At 37.5% G+C, this 24,919-nt stretch overlaps 3 protein-coding genes across 4 annotated transcripts in view; 1 reads left to right on the top strand and 2 right to left on the bottom strand.

Annotated features, from left to right (window-relative positions):
- LOC146459086 (ATP synthase subunit gamma, mitochondrial-like) overlaps positions 1-4,817 on the top strand; it is a 5,050-nt gene extending 233 nt beyond the window's left edge. The window contains exons 2-5 of one of the 2 annotated variants that reach the window (XM_085090026.1): positions 531-704; positions 2,603-2,673; positions 4,088-4,243; positions 4,621-4,788. In XM_085090026.1, the coding sequence (XP_084946152.1) occupies positions 658-704; positions 2,603-2,673; positions 4,088-4,243; positions 4,621-4,724 (378 nt within the window). In that variant the 5' untranslated portion in view covers positions 531-657 and the 3' untranslated portion in view covers positions 4,725-4,788. Of the gene's footprint in view, positions 1-530; positions 705-747; positions 2,674-4,087; positions 4,244-4,620 lie in introns of those variants that run through there. The other variant, XM_085090025.1, reaches the window with a different exon arrangement.
- The window catches only part of LOC146459084 (uncharacterized), a 275,459-nt gene that overhangs the window by 47,483 nt on the left and 203,057 nt on the right, over positions 1-24,919 (bottom strand). The gene's annotated exons all lie outside the window — the stretch shown is intronic.
- On the bottom strand, positions 6,968-23,279 carry LOC146459087 (uncharacterized). Its single transcript, XM_085089997.1, has 6 exons — positions 22,561-23,279; positions 20,912-20,980; positions 18,402-19,004; positions 16,783-16,971; positions 13,417-13,491; positions 6,968-11,356 (listed from the first exon to the last, which is right to left on the bottom strand). Exons 1-6 carry the CDS (start codon positions 22,754-22,756, stop codon positions 9,228-9,230), a joined length of 3,261 nt encoding a protein of 1,086 aa, XP_084946123.1. The 5' UTR covers positions 22,757-23,279; the 3' UTR covers positions 6,968-9,227.

Raw genomic sequence — 24,919 nt, forward strand, 5'->3', positions numbered from 1 at the left:
ACGAAAGATTGACAGAAGTTTCAAGTTCAAGTTTCAAGTTTATTTTTTCCACTATAAAATTAATGAAATTGACAATAAAATAAAGATGACAAGGAAGCCCACGAGAAACCACAAGGCGTTTAGATAATGGGCTAGCTCCCTCCATCATAATATTATTCACAGTTTAACAGTAGAATAATGACAAAATCAATGGCAGCTAGCTAGAGTAGAAATAGAGCAGAGCTAAGACATTAATTTAAATAACCTATATGTTTAAAGCATAATCAGGCTAAAAAGAAGTGAAAATGCGAAATGCGTTTAGGTTTACATTAAGAGGAATGCTTTCTGTGTCGAAGTGAAAGACAATACTTGTTGCATTTTGAATTACAGAGCTAAGGGAATAATTGTAAACAGAATATAGGGCCTTGTAAGACCATCTTGTTTTTCGGAAGCACAGTTTTATGGGCCCCAACTCCCCCCATTTAAACCACCAACTTGGTTCCACCGTATGTCAAAGATTAGTTTATTGGAATTTTTCTAACCATCTTCAGGAATCACACAGTGAAGATGAGGATGCTTTGCTTCAGTCTCATAATGGCCAACAGCTGATAAGAATTCTTGATGAGTTAACAGAACACAAGGACGATTCACAGCAGAGAACTTGGGCTGTGCACGAAGATGAGGGTATTCTTCATAAGTTGCTCAAAGAGCTTCTTAGTATTTTGGTCAGTACAAAGTCTTTCTTTTATACTGTATTGAGTCGGCTATAAGCCGACCTATTTTTTCGGGACCTTAACCTCAGTTTAGGAAAAATTTACAGCTGGGCGGCAAGCTCCGCACACCCCTTTGGCAGGGGTCTCTTGTATAGGCAAGTCTTTGTTTACACTTTTGGCCTCATTAGCATATGCTTATCACTATCTGATGACGCAAATAAAAAAAAAACTCTGAATATTAAAAGAGCATAACAGTTTCAGTTTTCTCTAAAAATTTGATCCCAATGCATCGAATGGTTTTGGAGAAATTCTCTTCTAAAACCTCGAAATTTTACAGAGAATGTATGGCTCATTAACTTTTTTGCCACCCAGCAATTTCGCAGTTTTTGATGGCTGATATTTCCTTCAATGTTGCTTGCAAAGAGCTCAAAATTGCTCAAATTGCTCAACTTAATCAGCTCTTTCAACTTTTGCATTTAATTCATATATACGGCTACAGCTTCTATGAGTTAAGTCGTATGCTAATGAGGAAAAATGTAAACAATGACGTCAGCAATGATTCGCCTATACAGACAGGGTTACTAGTTGGAAGTTTCTGTTTTAACCTGTACACAGAAAGTTGCCTTTAGGGCCTTTAAAGAAAACAAAACACACTGAATTCACATAATTTAAGGGGAGATTTTGTCAGCCAATTAGTGGGATTTTCTTGACTGTGATTTCGGATCAGCATAGCTGCAAGAAATAGCTCAGCAAGCTCAAACACTCAAAACTCAAAAAAAAAAAAATTTTTAAAGAATTTAAAAAAAAATTCAGTTTTCCTGGCGGGGGCAGCTGCCCCCATGACGATGAGAGGATGAAGTTAGTGACTTCTGTTGATTCCTGATTGTGATATCTCATTAGGTTCACAACAGTTTTCACTTATTGCATTCAACTATGCACATCTCTTCTGTAGTGTTCCCTGCTAGCAGAGGCCTCTTATCCATTGTATTCGCTGAACTGATGGGCATGAGGAAAAGAGACCTCTGCGCTGGGTTGAAACAGCATTAGGGTTAGGGTTATACCTGAAACCTGTTACCAGTGACCTGGGACCTGCATTTTAGACCCTCTGCTTTGTATATCATCATGATCAGAGTAAGTTGTGGGGATTAATCACTTGCTGGCAGCATTATGTTCTGATGAAAATTTACTGATGCACAATGAGCTCTTAGTAGTTAACTCTATTTTAGAAGTAAAATCACCAATTGAAACAAAACTGAACTTTCAGGGGACAATACAAAAAAAAAAAAAAGGAAAATAATAATAGCAATAGTATATGACCTTAAATTCTAAAGAAAAACTTTAAAACTCCAGTGGATAATTGAATGGCTTGTTCAAAAACTGCATCAGGTGGAAATTTAACCTTCAAATTATTGCTCCAGATTAGTTCCAGTTTAGCACAGTCTACCTGCTGGGTATCATGTTATAGCAATTTATGTGTGGGAGTAGAGCTTTGTACATTTGGAGCCAGCTTTCCACTTGGCATAGTTTTTCCCCAATGCCAGGTTCAGTAGTGAGGATTTCTCCCACTAAAAAAGTCACATTTCAGTGCACACGAAGATACCAGTGTGATCTTCTGGAGTGAGATTGACTACATTGAACATTATCTTTAGTATTGCTACCATTTTCACCACTACTGCATAAAAAAGGGTAAATTAAAGTAATTTATACAGCTGAACAATTGTTGCATGAGATCTGAAGTTTAACCTTGAGTTTCCGTGTTGTGCTAATTTCAGCCTTCTCTCATATGCATAATTTACAGCTGAGTTTTCCTTGACTTTTTGTTGTAAGATGATGCACTATGTTGAAGTATCCATAAATATATATATTGTACTTAGAAATCACAGATGTGTTGATTTGTTATTTTTCTGTAGGTCTGTGGCGTCATACAAGACACTAACCAAGCCTCTTCTCACATTCGACACCCTAAATGCCACTTCAGGAGGTCAGTGCAATACTACATACTTGCCTGCTTCGAAATTGACCCTTGTGCAATTCAATGAAAAAAATCCATACCCACCCCATGGAAGGTTGTCAGAAATTCCGAGGGAAAGGGGGTGTTAAAAGTCAAAATTTTAGAAGCATTAAAGTATGAAGCTAAACTGGAATTTCCTGGCTGAGTGGGTGGGTGGAGGGTCGTGGGGGTGTAAAATAAAAACCTTCCATGGGGGAAGTATGGATATTTTCTTGGACTGCCAATATCATCATGTATATTCTCCTCACAGTTCTCAATATATTTCTTATGCTACTACTTGGGAGATTTTATCTAAAAATATAACGCATTCCATCTTTGGTGATTATTCACTCTATTCTCCTGACTGAAATGTTTAATCAAACAGCAACATTGTAAGGAGAAATTAGATATTGGTCACCACCGGGGCCTAAAGTAAAGGGTTATGAGAGCCACTTTCTCCTGGGTTAAAAAAGAATACGGTAACAATTAAATTCAGCACCCACTTTTCAACAAGCATTTGTTTTGACCTGATTCCCCTTAATTGTTGTTTTGTTAATAAGTGCTCCTATTCCTATAAACACCTCCTGTCTTTTACCTTGTCGGTTCTCTCTGGATCTTTAGTTTCATTTTGTTCATATCCATCCGTAATCCAACAATAACCGTGACCCATGCAGTAATGGAATCACAAGATCAACTGCTGTCATTGTTTTCCATTATTGTTTTGTTTGAATTCTGAAATTTTTGTAATATTGATGACTGTGTTTTAGAAAAGACAAGCAAAATAATGTTTTCTGACTATCTGAACTGACATGTTTTTATGGTTGTTAGTATTGTGTTTTCTATAATAAAATTTATTATTGTCCTTCAAGGTGTTTTTATGCACTCCAATGTAATGTCAAAAATAATAAATAAGTAAAAGTAAGTGAAGTGAAGCAATTGTCAATAATATGGGGAGTGCTTGTGCAATCTCCAAAGCCAGAGGCTCATGATATCGTGATTCACAATAATCCTGATACAATTCGAATTTGGAAATGTTGGTTTTTGTGAAGAGGGGAAATTTGGAGTACCCAGAGAAAAACCTCTCAGAACAAGGATGAGAACCAACAACAAACTCAACCCACATATGACACAGAGTCATGGAATGGAACCCAGGCAATGTTGGTGGGAGGTGAGTGCTCTCACCTCACTGCGCCATCCCTGACCCCCAAATTTACCCCAGCTGTAATAATAATTGCCTCCTCTCAGACATTATAAGCACTTTTCCCTCAGCTGCCAGAAGTAAATGTTTAGCAGCGGAGGCAAGAAATCGAGCTATTATTGTATTCCTTTTTCATAACCATACTGCATTCTTCATTGAACTGATCGCGATGTGTATTCATCTAATATCTAGAAATTTTGCTTTCAGACGTGCTCAGCACATATGATGATCTTGATTCAGATGTAATACGAAGCTACTCAGAGTTTTCTCTTGCCAGTCTTCTGTTTTACGGCATGAAGGAAGGAGCCTGCAGCGAGCAGAGTTCACGCATGACAGCCATGGACAGTGCTAGCAAAAATGCTGGTATGTTACTACAATCATACTCCTTGTCTAATTATAACTTGGCAGTTATTTCCTAGTCAAGCAAATGAGACAGCACCCTGCTCTGTTTATGTCTGAACCAATGCACATGGGTCAGCCGCCTCAGCTGTTGCCTTATAGTCAGTTCCATCACTATGAATTTTTGAAAAACTTAGAAACAAGTCACAAGCAATGAAAAAGCGTTTGTTTTTCTTCAGGGCATATGGCTTTGAGATGCTTCAAATCCACCATTTGTAAAATAAACACTAGACAAATTACGTATTATGAGTAACAATCAGTAATAGCCCTTGTTTCAAGTTGTCTTATTTTGGAATAAGAATGAGCTCTTCAAACCATCTGGGTTTTTTTTTTTTTCACAGGTGAAATGATTGACAAGTTGACACTCACATACAACCGAACACGTCAAGCTGTCATCACGAAGGAGTTGATTGAGATTATTTCAGGAGCTGCTGCTCTAGATTAGACAGTTCAAACTTTTTATTGGAGCTGAGTGTTGATTAGTGTTGGTAACAGTTGGAAATGAACAATTCTTTGGGAACATTTTCCTTGTGTTTTATTTGTTATCATGACGTAGATAGAAGTCAAAGCAGGTGAATCAAAGAACTGGCTAAAGAGAAATCTGTGAAGAAAACTAAAAAGTAAATCAGAAAAGACAAGTTGGTAGGCTTTTTTTCTCTGTAAACCTGTTTTAACATTCCCTCAGCCCAGATCTGTTCCCCTTGGTGAATTTAAAGGTTCAGAGCATAGCCATTGTTTGTTAAATGGTGCATTATTTCTTTTCAATAACAAAGCCCCATATTTTAATTCTAACCGACGCAAAAACCCTTGCTAGTGACCAAGTCTGCCCAATATCCATCAAAAGATGGTACTTATACCCTTTTTTCACAATTTCATATCCATTTTCAGACCCTGTCTCTAAGATCCATACCCGTTTCAGTAACATCTGTACCCATTTTTTGACTTCCAGACCAAAATAGTCAAAAGCTATGAAATATTTCAGTCCAAAACGGTTCAAAAACCATACCCTTTGGCTCTGCACCTTCCTATATAGCTTATATTAGGAGTTGCCCCCAGGAATAGAGTACTTTATGAAACACTCTTCATCAACTTTCTACCAAAGCAACATGCAATGATAAGAGAAACATGTCAAAAGACCTGTGTTACAGCTTCTAGTGGAGGGGAGGGGGAGTAGGTGGGTACTCAGCTATATTTATAAGGGGGAGGTGGGAATGATGCCAAATTATTAGACTCCAAAAACTTTAGCTTTCCCATTCTAAACCTGAACACAAAAAGGTCCAGCACATAACCCCCAAAAGTCCCTTTTCTTTTTGTATAAAATGGCAAAACCCCAGGAAAGTCCAACAGTCCATGACATAACCCCCCAAAAGTCCCTTCTTTTCTTGGCATGTAAAGGCCAGTCCTGGTGGGATGGTTCTTAGTTTTGAATCTGTGGATGAAACCACAAAGTGCGACCGTTCAAATGAAAGCTACTGAGCGGTACTTTCCTGTGGTGCTGGTTGTTATGTTGCACAAGGTGGTTCTTGGTTTCGAGTCTGCGGATAAAATGTTAAAGTGTGACCATTCAAATGAAAGCTACTGAGCGGTACTTTCCTGTGGTGCTGCTTGTTATGTTGCACCAGGTGGTTCTTGGTTTCGAGCCTGTGGATAAAATCTTAAAGTGTGACCATTCAAATGAAAGCTACTGAGCAGTACTTTCCTGTGGTGCTGTTTATTATGCTGTACAAGATGGTTCTTACTTTTGGGTCTGTGGATGAAATCCTAAAGTGTAGTGCTGTTTGTTATGCTGTACAAAGTGATTGGCTTTGAGCGAGACTAACTTTTTAGTCTGGATAATATCCTAAAGTGTGACCATTCAAATGAAAGCTACTGAGCAGTACTTCCTGTGGTGCTGTCCTGTACAATGTGGTTCTTGATTTTGAGTCTGTGGATAAAATCTTAAAGTTATTGCGCAGTGCTCTGCTGTTGTGCTGTTTGTTATGCTGTGCATAACATATGCTAGACAAGAACCAAGAACAAACTGAACCCACATATGCGCCATACCTCACTCAGCTGCCCCAAAATAATCTGAGCAAACATACCACAAAGTTAATTAAAGAAGTACATAATTAAGTCTTAACCTTGTTTTGTCCCTCAAAAACCACCTAGGGTGAAACACTATACACACTCAAGGTTTCTCCTCTGATATTGCTTCTGAAGTGCTCTCATCACTTTATTGTGTGTTTGATGACAAAACAAAGGATGACCGACATTTTTTTCTTAACTTTGCAATTATGTATGGCTTTTTCTTCAAGTTAACCCTCAGTTTTCTATATGGATTTCAATAGTTGTTGCTAAGATTTTCTCTCAAGTAAAATACCTTTGAATTAGGTGGGCACTGTCCTTAAGAAATCAGAGCTGTAATTCTCAAATCATTCTGAGATGTGTAGAATGTATAAGAAGTAGCAAAAGGAGGCATCATCCTTGAACAGATCGTACTTTGATGATTTCATCCACACACTCAAAAGGTTAATCAGATCGCACTTTGAAGATTTCATCTACAGACTCAAAAGGTTGAACAGATCACGATGCAAATTTCTACTCCAGAAAAGAAAAGGAATAAGACATTTGCAGCAAAATTATCAACCATAGCAACAAATGTCCCCACCCATCACCTGACAATTAATAAAAACAACACAAACTCCACAATTCAATCTCATATTTAATTCTATACTCATTCATCTAATTCACATTCGTATATAAGCATTTCAATGATTTTTACAATATTTACAAACAGTATTATGGCCAGATTTGCTGTATAATGTTCAGAAGTGACACCTTTTAAAACAGCAAAACATAGTGAATGCTTTAAAAAATGAGATACAAATTATGCTCCAAAAGCAATAAACTCGTTTTGATTTTGTTGACAATACTTAGTTTTCTTTGTTTCACGGTTTAGATCCGTGCCACACCTGAATACAATAGTACACTCTGTACATGTTACATCTCTATGTACCTCTAATTAACAAAAAATAGACTTCAGAAAACACAGAGCAAACAGCATATGAAAGAAACGAGCACACCTTCTTTGAAGGTTTTTCATAACTATAATCTTCTAGTTGGCAATAGCTGAATAATTACTAGACCTAAAGTGAAAAAGAAAAAAAAAAAAAAGGAAAAAGAAAAACGACCGAGAAAACCTACCAGGCATGCACTCATAACACAAATGAATTCGAAGGGTGATAGCATTTATATACATCAAGTGTCTTTCACAAAATATTAAAACTCCATCTTTGGAACAGGTTTGTACTGATTTTCACAGTCTCAAACGTGATGTGACTCATCAAAACTGAGAATAAGCCTCACCGAAACAAAATGGCATAAGGATAAACCTGAGTAAAACGATGCAAACTTTATGATCAAATAGCTCAGTTGCTTTTACATATGAACTCGCTCTGTGTTTCAGGACTTAATTTAAAACCTACAAGTAATAATAAGTTTGTGCTCCGTAAAAACTTAACTCTGACATTAAGATAAACTAAGCATTTCTTTGCACTAGACTAAAATCATCTTTATATTAAAACACGAGCCTGGTAACTAAGGGCACCTTATTTGCCGTCTTTTTGATCCTGTCAGTTTCAGTCACTTTCAATACATTTGAAAAGCTTCTCACTGGCAAAGATTTAAATTCTGCTCCTCTCTCGTCATTGGTTCATTTTAAAACGTTCAATTCAAAATGGTGGTCATGCGTACTACTGAGGAAACAGCTCATTTTCATGCTCTTTTTTGATTGGTTCATTTCGATCCAAAATGGCGGACAAGCGTACTGCAGAGGAAGCAGTTCATTCTGCTCCTCTCTCCTGATTGGTTAATTTCGATCCAAAAAGCCGGACAAGCGTACTGCAGAGGAAGCAGTTCATTCTGCTCCTCTCTCCTGATTGGTTAATTTCGATCCAAAAAGCCGGACAAGCGTACTGCAGAGGAAGCAGTTCATTCTGCTCCTCTCTCCTGATTGGTTAATTTCGATCCAAAAATCCAGGATAAGCGTACTGCAGAGGAGGCAGTTCATTCTGCTTCTCTCTCCTGATTGGTTCATTTCGATCCAAAATGGCGGACATGCGGACTGCTGAGGAAACAGAAAATTAAGCTTCTCCTTTCTGATTGGTTCATTTCGATCCAAGATGGCGGCTGTAGCTGTGACAGCACAAAAACACAGTCGGAGTTGAAAGATTAACACAGCTGTTGGTGAATTTGTACACAGTTAGCATTATTCACGTCCCTGAAACGATAAAATGACTTACACAGTGATGGAAACGTAACGCTCAATGTTTGTTTGGTTAAAAAATGACTGCTTGGAGTTTACACTGTAATATGCCCTTGTGGACTCTTCACTTTTTTTTTAAGAACGATTTGAAGGTGAAGAATTGAGGAATCGACATGTAAATTAGCAATGTTGGAAATAACACAAGCGAAAGAATTGTACAATTGAGAGACGGAGCAGAAAAAGATTAAAAAGCCAGCAAGTTTTAGATTGCGGTCTGATTTCAAGCTGCTGTTTGGTTGAACTACAACAATTATTAACCGAGAATCGGTGATAAGCGCTCTTCACATCTTTGTAACTGTGTTGGTGAGTTTTTGAGATGTAATAAAATGTGATTGTTTGAAGTGTATATTTGTTTGTAAATAATTTATCTGTACATGAAACGGACTTACATTACATAAGATAATTTGACTCTAAAATTATGATAAAAATCATCTGCATTAAAAGACAACATTCAACGAATATTCAATTTACAAAAAGGTATCTTATCTAAACGGTTCATCGGCTGATTTAATATCAGCTGGAATTTAATGTAAGATTTTAGTTTTTACGTAGCACTTGCATGCTTTTGATATTGAAGTTTTAATTTAAGGCTACTCTGTTTCAAAAATGAAGATGAAAATTAAAAGCGCTGAAACTCTGACGACATTAAATAAAGATACGGTCACCATGTGCTGCTTTGAGTTTGTTACGAACAGGATCACTTATGTTATTGCCCCGCAAACCCAAGTATCTCAGAGTATTATTATTACACAACCCTTCACAAATCTTATCAGCGCATTCACTGCCGAGTTCATTGCCAGACAAATCCAAGCGTGTCAGAGTATTATTATTACACAACCCTTCACAAATCTTATCAGCGCATTCACTGTCGAGTTTATTGTAAGACAAATTCAAGATTCTCAGAGTATTATTATTACACAACATTTCACAAATCTTATCAGCGCATTCACTGCCGAGTTTATTGCGAGACAAAATCAAGCGTGTCAGAGTATTATTATTACACAACCCTTCACAAATCTTATCAGCGCATTCACTGCCGAGTTTATTGTTACCCAAATACAGGTCTGTCAGAGTATTATTAAAACACAACCCTTCTAAAATCTTATCACCGCATTCACTGCCGAGATAATTGTCAGACAAATACAAGTGTGTCAGAGTATTATTATTACACAACCCTTCACAAATCTTATCAGCGCATTTACTGTCGAGATAATTGCCAGACAAATGCAAGCGTGTCACAGTTGTGTTCTCAGTGAGCATCTTAGCAATTATATCACACTCAACATAACCTAATTTTCTGCCCCCGGCATTTACCCTTTGAAGTCTCAGAGACTTGCCAAAAGTACGTGCTAAATCTAAATGAAAATTACTACCTTCTTTTTTGCATTCCTTAATGCACTCCACTGCAACAAAAAACTTTCCTTGACGTCCGTTAATGTGAGCCGCCAAGCTCTGGATAAGAGCCATTGCTTTTTCTTCAGATGCTTCTGCTAGTATGCCGCAAGTGAACAGCAACACTTGTTTCAGGTCAGAGAAATATCTCTCGTCAGCAGCTAAATCTTCAGGACTCATTTCTTCATTCAGAAGCTGGCAACAGAGATAGAATGCAGCAAAATGTTCCTGAAAGGATTTGTGCATGAAGGCGTAATAGAGACATGGTCTTCGTCTGTTCCTTCCATGCTGAAGTGACAGGAATCCGAAAGCAGGCAAGTCATTTTCATGACTCCCAAGTTGATGTTTCTCAAAGTACATCGTCTGCTGGAAAAGACCCTCCAAAGCTATCGAGCCAAGGTGTTTTAGCTGTTGTTCGTACACCTTTGTAGGATTTTTGCCGGTTTCCAGTTTTAAGTTTTTCTTTTTGATGTATCTTGTCAGGACATACTCCACTATATCCATGTATAGTGTAGTTTTCTTTTCCGGAAGGATGCCATCAGAGCATTCGATAAGAAGACAGAGTAGAGCAGTGTTCAGGGGATTGGCAATCAGTTCTTCTAGGCTTTCATCTTCCTCCAGTCGGTTTGAGAGGGTTTGCGCCATTTTCTCTCCTTCCTTTCCCTTCTTTGTGAAATATTTCAAGATGAAGTCACAGGCATCAGATTTAGTGAATCCCACGATCTCCAGTAGAGTGTCACAGGATTTTCTCGCCTTTATCCCAGCCTCGTGCCGAGCTGTAACCACAAGATGACATTGAGAAAAAATTGCACTTCTACCCTGAATGAGCTGCTCTACCTCTGACCATCTCTCGTTCGGCAACTCGTCCAATCCATCCAGAACTACAAGTACGGCAGATTGATGCTTTTTGATCCATTTAAAGAAATCTTTTTCATCTTCTTCATCAATATCAGTAGGGAGAATCTGTTCGCAGATGTCTTTACGAAGGTTTGAATGGGAACTGGAACACATGTCGCGGCATCTAAGCAATAGCACCATTTTAAAATTCGGAAAACAATCTCCCGCTTTAGGTTCCATTGAGGCCCAGTCGTAGGCAAGCTTGTTGCAGTAGGTAGTCTTGCCCATACCAGGATCTCCCTCAATTGAAACCTTTTTCGGATTCTTGCATCCTTCGTGTGGTTGAAAGATGGCGGACATGTCGACCATTTTGTCGGTCACTGTTCCTCTCGTCTTCTCCTTGCTGACCATTCTGAGTCTGGTGAAGATGTCACTAAGGCGAAAATTAAATTCGCCTTCGCACCAAGGGAAGAGAGCAAGGCACCCTTCACGGGTGTCGTACAATCCGCGTAGTTGGTCAATAAGCTCAGCAGGATAAAAATCATCTGCAAGTTAAAGGCATAATTTGTAAAATACTATATCAACTCAGCTCTAGAGCCTGCATAACTGGAGCGTGCGTGAGCAAAGCAAAGGCGCAGAGGTTGAGGAAAAGATAAAAGGAATTTTGGACAAAAAAGGATTGTTTTCAAACTCAAACCACCGCAAAAAAACTGATCCCTTCAAATTTATATTTCACAATAATAATTATTTACTGTACCACAGACAATATCAATGTTTTAAAAATATAAAAAAGTGTTTGTGTACATTAATTTGAGCGTATTTTTCATTTTAAAGAAAATACGTTTAAATCATTGTACACAAACACTAGTTTACATTTTAAAAATATTGGTAATTGATTTTCTGTGTGCAGTAAATTGAATTCAAAGCCTGCCTTGAGTCGCTGGAGACGGGGGAGTGGGGGGTTTGGCAAGTTATTATTTCCTCCACAAAAGCTATATAGGTGTATGCTGCAAAGGGTGTGTCTTCTTTTTTTCTTGGAGTGGGGGGGGGGGGGGGGGGCATTTTAGTGTGAAAAGGGTCTACATTACCAGTGAAAGGAAACCTTCACTCTTAAAAAAAATTAACATTAAATTGTTGAAAATACCATCTAATTTCAAATTTCATTGGAAAACATGGAAATAATATTTCTTTGTTGGACAAAACAGAATTGGATTATTGCCCATTTTTCATTTTAAATTTCCCGGGTGCCGCCATCTTGTATTTCATGACGTCATACGGTTGCTCAATTGTTTCACACAACAGAACTTCTGCTTACAGACAAAAGCGGCAACCGTACAACGTCATGAAATCTAAAATAGCGGCACCCAGGAAATTCAAAATCGAAAATAGGCCGTAATCATATCTAATTTAGACACTATTTCCGACAATTTACCATCAATTTGCTCTCAGAGTGGAGGTTCCCTTTAAAATTACACATTTTGAGCTGAAATCAAGTCAGGGTTTGGACCACCGAGCTGCACACCACCACCAAAAATTTCGTAGAGTAACCCCCCGGGAGTTTCTTTTGTACTCAGCTGACTAAAGAAATGCATCGAGCTCTCTCTTTGTTTCCAACAGAAAACACCTAGCCCCTGCCCTATTTTGCTTTCAACAGTTGTACGTCGTGAACACCAGAAAAGAGATGAACAATCCTGTTGATTCAGAATCAGCAAAAATATTGCCTCAACAAAACACTGACCCAACCTGCTAACAGAACCCCTCTAAAATTCTTAGGGAAAACCAAAAATCTTGTCCATGAACTCACTTGAAATTCCTAAAATGGCAGACGCATACTGTGTAGCATGAAAATTTTCCAGGTTTTAATTTTTGCGGATTGACCTCGATGTGCAAAAATTAGTTTCCGCAGAAAAAAAAAACCCGCCAAATAAAATGGCGCAAGAATTAACTCCCTTCAGTCAAATTATAAATTCTCATACATTATCGTTATCCAATTGTCATACATTATCATAACGCAATTTCCGGTATGATTTCAAGTAGCATAACGGAATATCACTATCATTCTGACAAAATATTTTCAAGTAGTTGAATCGCAAAGGGAGGATAGATTAAAAAATCGGCGAGGTGTACAATTGGGAATAAGTGAGGCCACTAGTGCTAAACATACACCAACGCCTCCTACATAAACACCCATAGGTGTCTTGTTTTAGGAATTTTCGGTAAGTTGATTGATGATGAAATTTGGTTTTCCCTGTGAGTTTTACAGGGGGTCAGTAAGGGGTCAGCATTTAGTTGAAACCCTGAAATAAACTTTTTCAGGTATTTTTCGGTGGGAAATTGTTGCTAACTGTCAGTGGGCATCAGATTACCCTTGGTCAATTTTTATCTCACGAAAAAGACATCTGGGATAAAATGAGTTGGCAACTTCATAACAGCCCACTAAGCAACTGGACATGGATTCCCAGAGAAAGCAGCCCATTATAAAAATTTGGAGACACCTTTACGATTTTAAAATTCTTTGCCCCCAGCGGAAAGAGGAGTAGCAACCAAAAAGAAACCCAGGGTGCACTGAACTTAAATTCCAAGTACTTCCTGGCTGGGAACTGACCTTCATTCTTGGATGATTTGTCTGTCCTCTTCTCCTCCCTTGTTTTCTCCTGCTCAAGTTTGTCATCTGCGGTATCTGAGGGTCAAAATGAAAAATTAACCGTCCGCCTTTTCTTTAATATCAGCATATAAATTAATATGTTGGGTAAGATAGTTTTCAACCATTATATTCTTAACAGTATCTCTTGGAATCAATTCTTTGAACTAACATACTATAACGGTTTCAATTAATTACTTTGCATATTTTCGCCTTAGGATTTATTTAGTGAGTACATACGTATACAGCACAGCCCTCATTACAGTGCAACTACTTGAACTGGGCTGCTTGGAAGAAAGTTAACCAATCACTTCTTTTTTTTTTAAACAAAGAATCCTGCTGTTGTTGATTCAAGTACTTAAACAATACATCTGCGACAAAGTTTGAAACAACTGTGAACTTGCGGACCCCTAAGGAAACTGTCTCATTTTCTGATTGGTCAGTAAGAGACTTTACTTTTCAGTCAAATGGAACTTTTTATTTACAGACTTTCTCGAGTTTGAGGATACTTCCTTGGTTTTTGATGGTCTTATTGGCCAGACATTCACCCTAGAGTGAAGCGAGATGGAGAAATTTACGGCAACGGTCGCTGACATTCCCAACTTCTGTGAGATCGTGTGCTGGAATTGCACTGTGTAGGGCTGAGTCCGCAAATAATTGCCACTGAAATAAAAAGTAGTCGCCACTTTGTGCGAAACGTTTTGGCAGATTATAATATCAACAATTCCTCGATCAAGAGCTACAACATCAAAGTTCAAATTCAGTTCAAAGTCATGCATATGTCAACAATTGCAAAGAAACATTTTCAGTGAGAGTAGTTTGATGATTTATGTTGTGTTCAATGTTTCGAGTAACAGTCAAATGAGAGACAAAGCCCAAGCAATTATCAGAAGTTATTGAATTTGGAAAATTACAGTTGTGTGGAGCTTGCTTCGAACACTTCATCGCATGCTAATATTTAATTGTAAACTTGAGGTAAAAATAAAGTCTTTTTATGCTTGAATTTGTAAGTACAGTCGACTCCCGATAACTCGAACGTTCAAGGGAAATTGAAAACGGTTCGAGTTATCGTGAGTTCGAGTTATCGAGGGTAAAATTATATAGAAAATGAACTCAAAGGAAAGGAAAATTGGTTCGAGTTAGCGCGAGGTTCGAGTTAGCGAGGGTTCAAGTTTTTGGGAGTCGACTGTATGTTTATACTTCCGATTTGCTTTTTATGATTTTAGAAAACCAGTTAGGCAAGAACCGTGTTGTCAGGTTGCAACATCGAACCAATTGACAGTAGGAAAAATTTGGGATCGAAACTGATCAATCAAAAAACTGCACAGTTTACAGTGAGGTCCACATGTTCAAGTCGGGTAAAATTTATTAGCAAATGTTTTGTCTAGACACTGCAGTGTTATTGGTCTATTTACCAACAGCTTTTAGATCCTTTGTTGTCTGAAAACATTGTGATTGGTTGGCTTTCTACCAAGTGGCCCGGTTCGAGTGGTGAGACTGTAAATAAATTAATACCTATTTGATGTTTTTTTTTTTACAATCAGTCTACGTCACACATGACTGAAATTTCCGAGAATGACATGAAAAGTTAAATTCCTCTTAATGTAATATTAATGTCTGGCATTTGAAAGGAATCTTGAAGATTTTTCTGGAATCTTTCCAAAAAAGACACAGTAAGTTTAAAAACAAATCAAAATACTTCCGAAACAATTAATAATTATTGTGGGAACAGGGTCAAATTTCACCAATTTCACCAGCATTAAAAAGCTGGAACTGGGCTTGGAACATTTCCAATTTTTCCAATTTCACCAGCATTAAAATGCTGTAATTAATGTGAAGAAAAATTCAGAGTTTATACTGTCAATGAAATAGGGAAATTTCTACAGGAATTCTGAAATCTCGCTGGCAATGTTCAAAACTGACATGTAAATTTCAAAGCTCCCTTTAAATTTCAAAAATACTGGACATGCGTGCTGTAGATAGACAGAACCTTAACACTTAGATTTTCGATAATAAAATTAACAGTTAAAACAAACACAATGGATCAATCTTAAAGTGTATATGACACAAAATCTTTTAATTAGCTTATTAGGAAGAGCTTTCAAAATGATGAAGAATGGCATTTATTTTATTGCGATAGCATTCTTGGTTGCCGAGTTATTCAAGATTTAGGCTTATGCAAATTAGACAACTTGTGACGTCACAATACTGACACAAAATGAAGGGAAATCACAAAAAATGGAATATCTCTTAAGCCTTTTTCTGTATAGAACTGAAACTTTGTAGAGTTGTTATACTCATCACAAAGTTTCATGATATGATCCACTATGACATTTCCATGGCAACACAATGGGCTCCAGGCCCTCACCATCAAAAGGATAAAATCAGAGTTTCCCTTCCCAAGAAGCGCTTTTTGCTCTTGATGTTTATTCAGTGGGTGTGAGGGAATATGGACATTACGCAGCATAAGTATAAGAAATTCTGTTTGACTGTGGAGCAATAAATAAGGCATTTGTCATTTTGGGAAGGTAAAGGTCTGGTAACGAGTACGTTGCTATGGTGACATCATAGCTACTATCACAATGTGTAGTTCTGTCAGCACATCAACCCTGCAAAATTTCAACCCTGTAGATGTAGTATTTGCGTAGATATTCTAAATTTTGTGATTTCCCTTCATTTTGTGTCAGTCTTGTGACGTCACAAGTTGTCTAATTTGCATAAACCTAAATCTTGAATAACACGGCAACCAAGAATGCTATTGCAATAAAATAAATGCCATTCTTCATCATTTTGAAAGCTCTTCCTAATAAGCTAATAAAAGATTTTGTGTCATATACACTTTAAGAAAATTTCACGATTACTCTACTCTTGCCCTTAAAATAGGCATTGCGATACAGACACTACTACCACATTTGAATTGCACTGCAGTTTCATCTGATTCAACAGCAACTCAAGATAATCTGTAACTAAGCTAAAGTAGATAAAAGACCCTGCACATTATCAGAACAACTCGCAGGTGAAAAAAGAAGGTTTAAAATGGATTTGAACCCCTTGACCTGTGTATCACCAGTGCAGTGCTCTACCATTTGAGCTGTCAAGCCAACTGGGAGCTCAAGATAAAAAGATTGAATTTATGGAATTACCATCAAGCCTAAATGTTTTTCAGGCTTTCTTCCTGAAACTACTTTTAAAAGTTTCATTCAAAACTGCAATGGGTTTTCATCTATTGGTGAAATTTGACCCTTTGCATTACTTTCAACAAACAAAAGAATAATGAGAAGCAATTTAATTCTGCAAGAGGATCACACCTTTTCAAAATATAACACTGACCTTGATTATAGTGAGGCCATCCTTGGAAAACATAGGGATCACATAAAATATTTGCCACAAGGGAAGCTGCCATGGTACTTGCAAAAAACTTCCAGTCATCGCTTACCGACTGACTGAGACCTCTATCACTGGTCACACCTTCCACTAACAGCCACTCCATCTTACCATCACGGGCTGCTGCAAAAATATCTGACATAAAGGGGAAACGGGTTCGCGTCATTGCCTCAACTTAACTGTATGTATTTATCCTGGCCTGTCCTTAAAATAACCTTGGGGGAAATATATGGCTAGCTTACAGTTACTGCTTTACACCTTTGCTCAGTTCAAAAAGTGGAACACTGGAGAGGGTGCCGAGAGATCAAGATAGGATAGCCTGCAGAGCAAGTGTTTCCGTGGAGTTTTCTGCACTAAAAAGCCGATTTCTGTATTCTGGATGCACGCGAAATGAGGTAAGAGCAAACAAAAAAAGGGGGGATGAGAGACGCTTTTCCCCTCCTTTGTGTTTATCACTCTCGTCCTAATTCCGGGTGGTAAAACAGCGACAAATGCACAAATGGAAACGCTTGCTGTGCTGGCTAAGGAAAGGAGGGAGGACAACTCTGTTGAGGTGACTGATTCTCGTTCGAGGACCAGTAACTGTCCAATCTGAGGATGGCAGCCTAGGTATTTTGCCAAATACTGAATGTAAATAACCTTGAAGATATGAGGATTATTTCTGACCCTGTAATTATTTGCGGTCCAATTTGGCGATCATTTGCGTCTCTGTACAAGAAACCTTCTTAAAGGGTATATTTTAGATTGTATTTCCTGCAGGTGCCTGAACTTGAACCACCAACTGAGCTATCAAGACAACTGGGAGCTGGTCATATTGTGAGTTCATAACATACCCGAGAAGGATGAATTAATAAATAGAGGAAATAATTATTTGAGCAGTGGATAAAAGATTAAATAGAAGAAATATCCTCCCAGTTATTTATGCGACTTAAGCTGTTGCTAAAAGAAATCCTGGAAAAAATTCACGATATGACCAGCTCTCAGTTGGGTTGATAGCTCAGAAAAGATACTTGATGAAAGGTAACTATTTAAGGTGGCTTACTACAGTTTTGAGTAATAATAAATTTCTTAATGCACGGGTGTGACATAAGCAATTGTGCAATTGATCAAGGAAAACAAGTAAGCAGTTTGTAATTTGTGCGCACATACGGAAACGTTTTTCAATAAAAAATTTCTCAAAAATGTAGCCGACGATTTGTGCTCAATTTTTCAATATACATCAACATCGATCTTTAGACAATTTCTTTTCAAAATCTGTAAGACAGATTTTAAGATATTTTTCAAAATTCCCATTTTTGACATTTTCATTGTTATGCAAAAACCTCTCTTACAGATTTTTGTTTTAACTTGTAAGAACTTGTAAGAAAGTTTTAAATAGTAGGTTTTTGAGTTGGGGTTGTACAGGGTGACTATTGTTATTTGTTCCCTTATGATGCATATTATTTATTTGAGCCTTTCTCTAACTCACCTAAACGCCAGAAGTGGACTGGCGCAAGCGACCTTAATGCGAGGCTCAGAGTAGCATTCTGATCAACTAGCACTGAATGATAACTAAAAAGACTTACCTTCGCCTTCCTCGCCGCTAAGCACATCAGCATCACAATGTACTCGCACTTGCCATTCAGCTGGGTTTTCCAAAGGAGCTTTCCATCCATCAGATGCATGTCTGATGAGCTTGCCAAAATTTCTGCTCACAGGGGTTCTGAAGTCAGAGGTTGTCAACTTGGAAGACACCAGTATGTCTCCGATGTTGATATTTTCAGAATTTGAACCATGGCAGGTGCCCACAGAAATCACAGCCTTGGGTCGCAAGACCCTGCTAGCAGTTATTACATCAGGTAAAGCACCACCTGGAACTACAGAACGTTTTGAGCATTTTATCAATGCAATCTTAAGCTTCTCCTGGTCATCACTACCCATCACTCCAAAGTAGACTGGACCAATGTCTTTGTGGTAAGTCTTGAAAGGTTCGTCGAGATAGAAATAACAGCTTAAAAACTCACAGTCCTCCACAGTCACTAAAAGAACATCTATCGGGAGTTGAGCTTTGCTCCAAGCTATGGAAGTTTTAGGAAGATCGCTCGTCTTGGGAAACTTAAAACACAGTTGTGGTGGCTTGCCATTGCAATCATCAGAGCTGTCTTCTTTATTTTCTTTAATTTTAGTTCCTAGAAGAGAAAAAAAAAAAGAAAAGCAAAGATCAATATTGAAGAAAAACAAACTACAGGTTTAGACTTACATTGTATTGATGGCTTGGGCTTTCAATTAAAGCTAACTGGCAATACTGGCTGTTTTTAGAATAATTATTATTCTAATAAGAGCCACTTCAACAAATATATTTTCAATTGGTCAAAAAAAGATGTTTTACTAGTACATTATTGGAAGAAAGTGCTCAGCACTTTTAAAAAATTTGAAAAAAAGCTTTTTAGTAAAAAGAAGCTGCCTTTTACCAACATTATCATATAATTCTTGTAAAAGGGCACGTTTTTAACTGGTGAATACATGCATGCGTAATGAACGAGTTATAGCAATGGTGGGGTTTTCACCTGGTTGGTGGGTTGTTAACTGTCAAGCATGCACAGGGAATGAGTGATCGTAATGTAGCGGAATTTCACTCTGGCGCTGGTCGATATTTGAGAAGTTTGCCTTTTCCGAAAAGAAACAAACCTCTAGAAAACGATGAATCGAAAGCGGAACTTCCAAGGGATGCTCAACAGTTTCAACAGTGGAAATCAAGCATTAACAGAGAAATACATTTTGTTCGATATGTGGTTTTTTTAGCCCAATGAGCGGGCGTATCTCAAATCAACTTTTAATCCACGGAGTTCCTTGGTAATCTTTCAGTGTTTCTAGGAAGACAATACACAAATAACTACAGGTTTGATTATGCATTTGTATTAAAATACTTTTTTCATAGACCGATTTTTCGTATTCTGAACACTGTTTTTGCAAAATGTTTGCAAAACGTGTTTGGATAAGTTTGCTTCAAAATTGACTTCAAATCGCTTGCAAGTCGCCTCGCGGCTAAAACTATACGCTTTTGCTCCTTAGGCCTATAAAAATTTGAATAAATTTTTTATTTAGGAAAGCTTTATGTGTGTTTTCTATTTTTATTGATGAAATGTGACAACTGGGCGTAATGTGAACAAACACGTCCTCACAGCCAGCGGATAAAATTCGCCCTATGTCATGCTGTTAACATCCAAAGGTTATGCAAATCTCAGATTATTTTCTAGTTACTGAAAGAAACACATCCTTTATTTATCAGGTGACTGTACCCAAAGTGTTTATTTTGATATGCATGAGTGAAATAAAAACAGCCTAATATGTTTTTTGCATGGGCAAAAAGGAATGGTTCGCCTCTTTTATTTCCGAGGTATTAAGCCATCTCTCCTCTCCATGACATCTGATTTTTTTGGAGCACAATCTCTGCTGAATGTTCCATGCATTAATGTATCTAACACAAGAAAGATTGGTGTTTCATCTGATTTCCAAACACTGAGAAGTAGGGCGAAAAAACAAGGCACATGCAGCTGAGTTTTTTTTTAACCAACTTTGAAGTATCTAGCAGTCGCATGGAACACACCCTTTCTCAAGTCTTTGATATAGCTTCTCAAACCATTAATGATTCTTGGAGAAATTCAAAGCAAAAGTTTACTAATGTTTTATAATAATAATAATTAATTAGATCACATTTCTGAACCTTCTTTGTTTTCCCCTCATGAATCATTAATGAGTTTGAGAAGTAATAGTAAGATCAAACATGAGGAAGAGTGTTTCCTCCGATTTCCAAACACGGAGAAGTAGGTTGGAAAAACGAGGCGCAGCCGAGTTTTTTTAACCAACTTCAAGGTGTTTGGAAATAGAAGAAAACACTCTTTCGAGTGTTTGATATAGCTTCTCAAACTATTGATAATTCTTGGAGAAATTTGAAGCAAAAGTTCACAAAATTTACAATCACATTTCCAACCTCCTTCACGGTATTGATTTCCTTTGTTTTCTCTTCATGAGTTATTAATGAGTTTTAGAAGGACATTTTAAGAACATTTATCAAGAGGTTTCATAGTAAAGCTACCTTTTGGCTGCTCACTGGTGTTTCCTGTTTCAAAACTTTCAACTTGTTTGTGGTCATCTCTATTTTCACCTGGGGAAAATAAATATTTCATTACTTCTTAGTCCACTTTCAAGAGCTCCATTGGCCATTGGATTGAAAACACATCCTATTTTTCTCTAAGAACAACCTCTGCTGTTATTTAGTTTGCAACAGCAGAATACAGTTTATGAAGTAGAATCCATATGAAAATTAGCCATGTGGAATTTTTCGTGTTGAGCCAATGACATCACTTCCTGTAATTTGAGCCTTAACTTCCGGAACAAGGCCAAGTAATGGCGGCCGTGAAATCTCCAATAAAAAGCTAAAAAAAAAATACTTCCAATCGCCGTAAAGGATTGAAATTTGGTAACATGAGTAAGAAGGTCATATTCTACACGAAAATGCAAAAAGATGGAAAATGAAATTTTCGTCTTAGGGGCACTTTAAACATCCTTAACTCTACTCTCCATGTTTAGCTTACAAGTGTGTTCAAACAATATTGTTTTTAAGATTTCTTCCTTATTTAGAGATACAGGAGACACTGATCTACTAGCGGATGAAAACTTAACGTAAAAAACCTTTTTAAGGTGATTCCATCGAATTGCATTGCGCATCCTTGCTGCGCATAATTTTTCGCGTCATTTAGCGCGCGCGCACTCAACATTACGGGATTTCCTTGAGGTTAAGCTCGGCAGGTTTAATAAATGGTCCTTTTCTTCTAAACGAGCACGGTGACCCCCATTTTTTATTGCATCAATTTAAGTGTCATACGGTTGACCACTATATATCGCGATTTAAAGAAAAGTTTAATACTCTGCTTTGAGATATTTTTATTTGAATGCTTTAAAAAGCACGTATTTAGGTAGTGCTGCTTACATGCACACACAGCGAAATCTTTAATTTCTTCCATAATCTTAATTCCAGTTCAATGAAAATAGTTTGTTGTGTAAGATTAAAGTAAATTTTGTTGAACTACTTCGATATTTTAATGCAAGAAATTTATTTTTCTAGAAATGATAGTTCCCTTTTCTGATTACTAGCGTTCCTAATATAAACCTCGTGGGTCATATATTTACTATAATAGCCACCCTGGTTGCATAAAAACGAGCACGGTGACCCCCATTTTTTATTGCAGTTTTGTAATGCTCATAACATAGTCACGAACTGGACCAAGTTTCAGACAATTTTTAATACTCCTTCTTTTTCAGCGGAATCACCTTAAGCAAACTATTCGACTGATGATTACGTCTACCTAATTAAAAACTTTTTGCCTTGCCATCAAGGGTTCCAAACACTTGAGCCAATAAAAGTATGAGGCCACACTTCATCTGATTCTGGGCGTTAAGAATGCCTTCTGAAGCACTCACCCTGTGACGTTCTTTTGGTTTTTCTCGTCAGAAATTTATCAGCTGATTCTTAATTTAATAAATACAGTGTTAACTCAGTAATTAATTTCCACATGCTCTCGTTGGATGAAATAAGAACATTCAGTGATCAAGGACAGTGGTTAACAGACAAAGTAGCCCAGTATTATGGCACATGTATGTCATGGATTTTGCTAAATGTCAATTGAAGTGACAGTAGACAAATCTGATTAGCTGGCATTGTTTGATACATGTATCTTCCTCTACCTGGTTTGGGTCGAAGGCTGACATAGTGATGCTCATGCAGGTGTCCAAGTACAAGCTGGCTGCTGCTGCCAACATCACATTCTGGGTGGATAGTTAAGTCATGTGACAGACTGCTGATCACATGGATGCATGTTTTAAAGCAGTTTGCTGCAGCATGGAGAATGATGTGGTCACCCCATGCACCATCAGTTGCCATGTTTCTCAGGTAATCAGGCCAAGACCGATGTCCATCTACAAAGTTAAACAGTTCTGTCCCGTCTTGCTGCAAGAGAAGAAAATAACAATAGAAAATATTAAAGTATGTTGGGCTACTTCATCCTGGCAACTATCAACTGGAGGCCAGAGCTTTTCACTGAATTACCGTATATACACCAACTGTTGCTCTAACAAATTTAGCATTGGATGGTACAATAGCCACAAAATTATTCAGTAAGTTAAATGCTTTGTTAGCACTTGGTCAGGACAATGATTATCATTACCCGCAACAAACCAATAGCCGAACAGGAACAAACTGTTCCTGACTATAATTTAATTAATTCAATTAGTTTTGCATTCAGTTTTTATTAAATAACTGGAGCATTGGATACAATGCAATTTCAGACTTCTGCTTGTTTTTAAGTGCCCAATTGTGATATCAGCCGTTGAGTTGTAGTGACTGTCCAAGAGATAACAACCATTTTAGAACTGGAAAAAAACTGAAAAATTTCTTGCAAAAAGAAAATTATCTGCGTGGATGTGGCAATAATCTTGATCGAGGTTTTTTTGAGCAAGTGACACAGGCATACTAATTAAAAAACAAAAAAGAAAATCCAAATTCCTTTAACAGGAATGAAGTGCAAATATGACCTTCTGATTCATAATTAATGGATGTCACACCACTGCATTACAGGAAACTAAATGTGGCAGCTAAGGCCACTAAACTACATTCATGTGACACACATTCTGCATATGATAGGATTTGCATGTGATGTTATGTTTATTGTGATGAATTCATTATAGAGGGTTTTTTTCTCAGTCAGCTGCTTTATTAATAACAATTATTGGCATAAGCAAAAAAGAAGACTCCAAGTTCTCCCATTTATTGCTTTGTACAACTGTATTAAGGTTACCGTATACCTTCAGAGGTGTCTTGCGTCCAAGCGATGTAGCGCGTCCGGTTTAAACTGTAGATACCTAAACCCCTATGTCAAATTAAAGCTTATAGAGTTGGCTATCAAACTATACCAAGAATTTTGAAATAAGATGAATTGTCAAATTTTACACAACCTTTAAATGCGAGTGTCTGAATCACCTTTTGAAAGCTACAAGTCAAAGTGAATTTTGATTTACGCTAATTTAATTTCCTCCTTAGTTTATTCCGCACCCAAAGCGCTAAAAAAACGCGTCTGCATTTTGCCATATTCAATTGCAGTGGTGAGCTGTGAGAACCCAAGGGCCCCTGCAAAATGGAGTGGCCGCCTTTCACATGCCAAGGCCATGCGGGCACCACTGACCCGCACTTGCTCAATTTTAACTTGGCCTAAATTACATTTAGCCACATTTACAGGACATTTTCGAAATAGGATTTAAAAAAATGTGGAGTTATCGTACAAAATTCGCTCTCGGAGAAAAAAATATTATGAAAGAAAAAATTTGCAGGCACCTTTTTGTTGTTTATATGTTAAACTAGCTCCTTTCCAAATTTGAAGGCAAACGAACAAATTCCCTTTGAGTTTTAGCTCTGTTAAGTGTCCCCTTCAAGTGAAAAAATTGATTTGAGAAAATAGCGCTTAAAATTCGACAATTCAATTTATTTCAAAATTCTTGATATAGTTTAATAGTCCACTCTATAAAGCTTTAATTTCATGTAGGGATTTAGGTATCTACAGTTTAAAACGGACGTGCTCTAAAAGTATACGGTAACTTTAAACGAAAGCAAACTCATTTGTAAGCTGACATTACCAATAGTAACTTACCAGTGTAGGGTTGTCCTTTAGGAATTGGACTATGTGTTGCCTCAACGCTCCATGAGAGATTTGGATTCCTTTCACCAGATCCAGTTGCTCTGATAATGCATAGAACATGCAATTACCAGATCCCTCGTTATCAGAAATTCTGAAGCCTTTGTCTGAAGCAATTTTCTTCATCTCCTCTGGAAGGTTTGTTAAGCTGTTGATCTTGCCTGCATCTTGCATTTGCTTAAGATCACCAAAACTTTGTTTAGCTGTCATAACCAAAACTGTCAATGAAAAGGAATGAAAACAAGGATAATGAATGAGTTACAGGCATCAAATCAATTGTCATGTTTTAGTTTATTCAGCTCAGCACCACCAATAACAAAAACCAGCAACACTGAAGTAAATTACTTCTTCAAACATTC

The sequence above is a fragment of the Pavona decussata genome, unplaced genomic scaffold (genome assembly GCF_977016875.1).
Source record: "Pavona decussata unplaced genomic scaffold, jaPavDecu1.1 SCAFFOLD_223, whole genome shotgun sequence".
Classification (NCBI taxonomy): Eukaryota; Metazoa; Cnidaria; class Anthozoa; order Scleractinia; family Agariciidae; genus Pavona; species Pavona decussata.

Coding starts and splice junctions, on each gene's coding strand:
- LOC146459087 (XM_085089997.1), bottom strand. CDS start 22,756: ATGGCAACTGATGGTGCATGGGGTGACCACATCATTCTCCATGCTGCA. Junction 20,981..22,560: donor CAGCCTTCGACCCAAACCAG/GTAGAGGAAGAT, acceptor TATTTTCCCCAG/GTGAAAATAGAGATGACCAC. Junction 13,492..16,782: donor ATGGCCTCACTATAATCAAG/GTCAGTGTTATA, acceptor TTTGACCCTCAG/ATACCGCAGATGACAAACTT.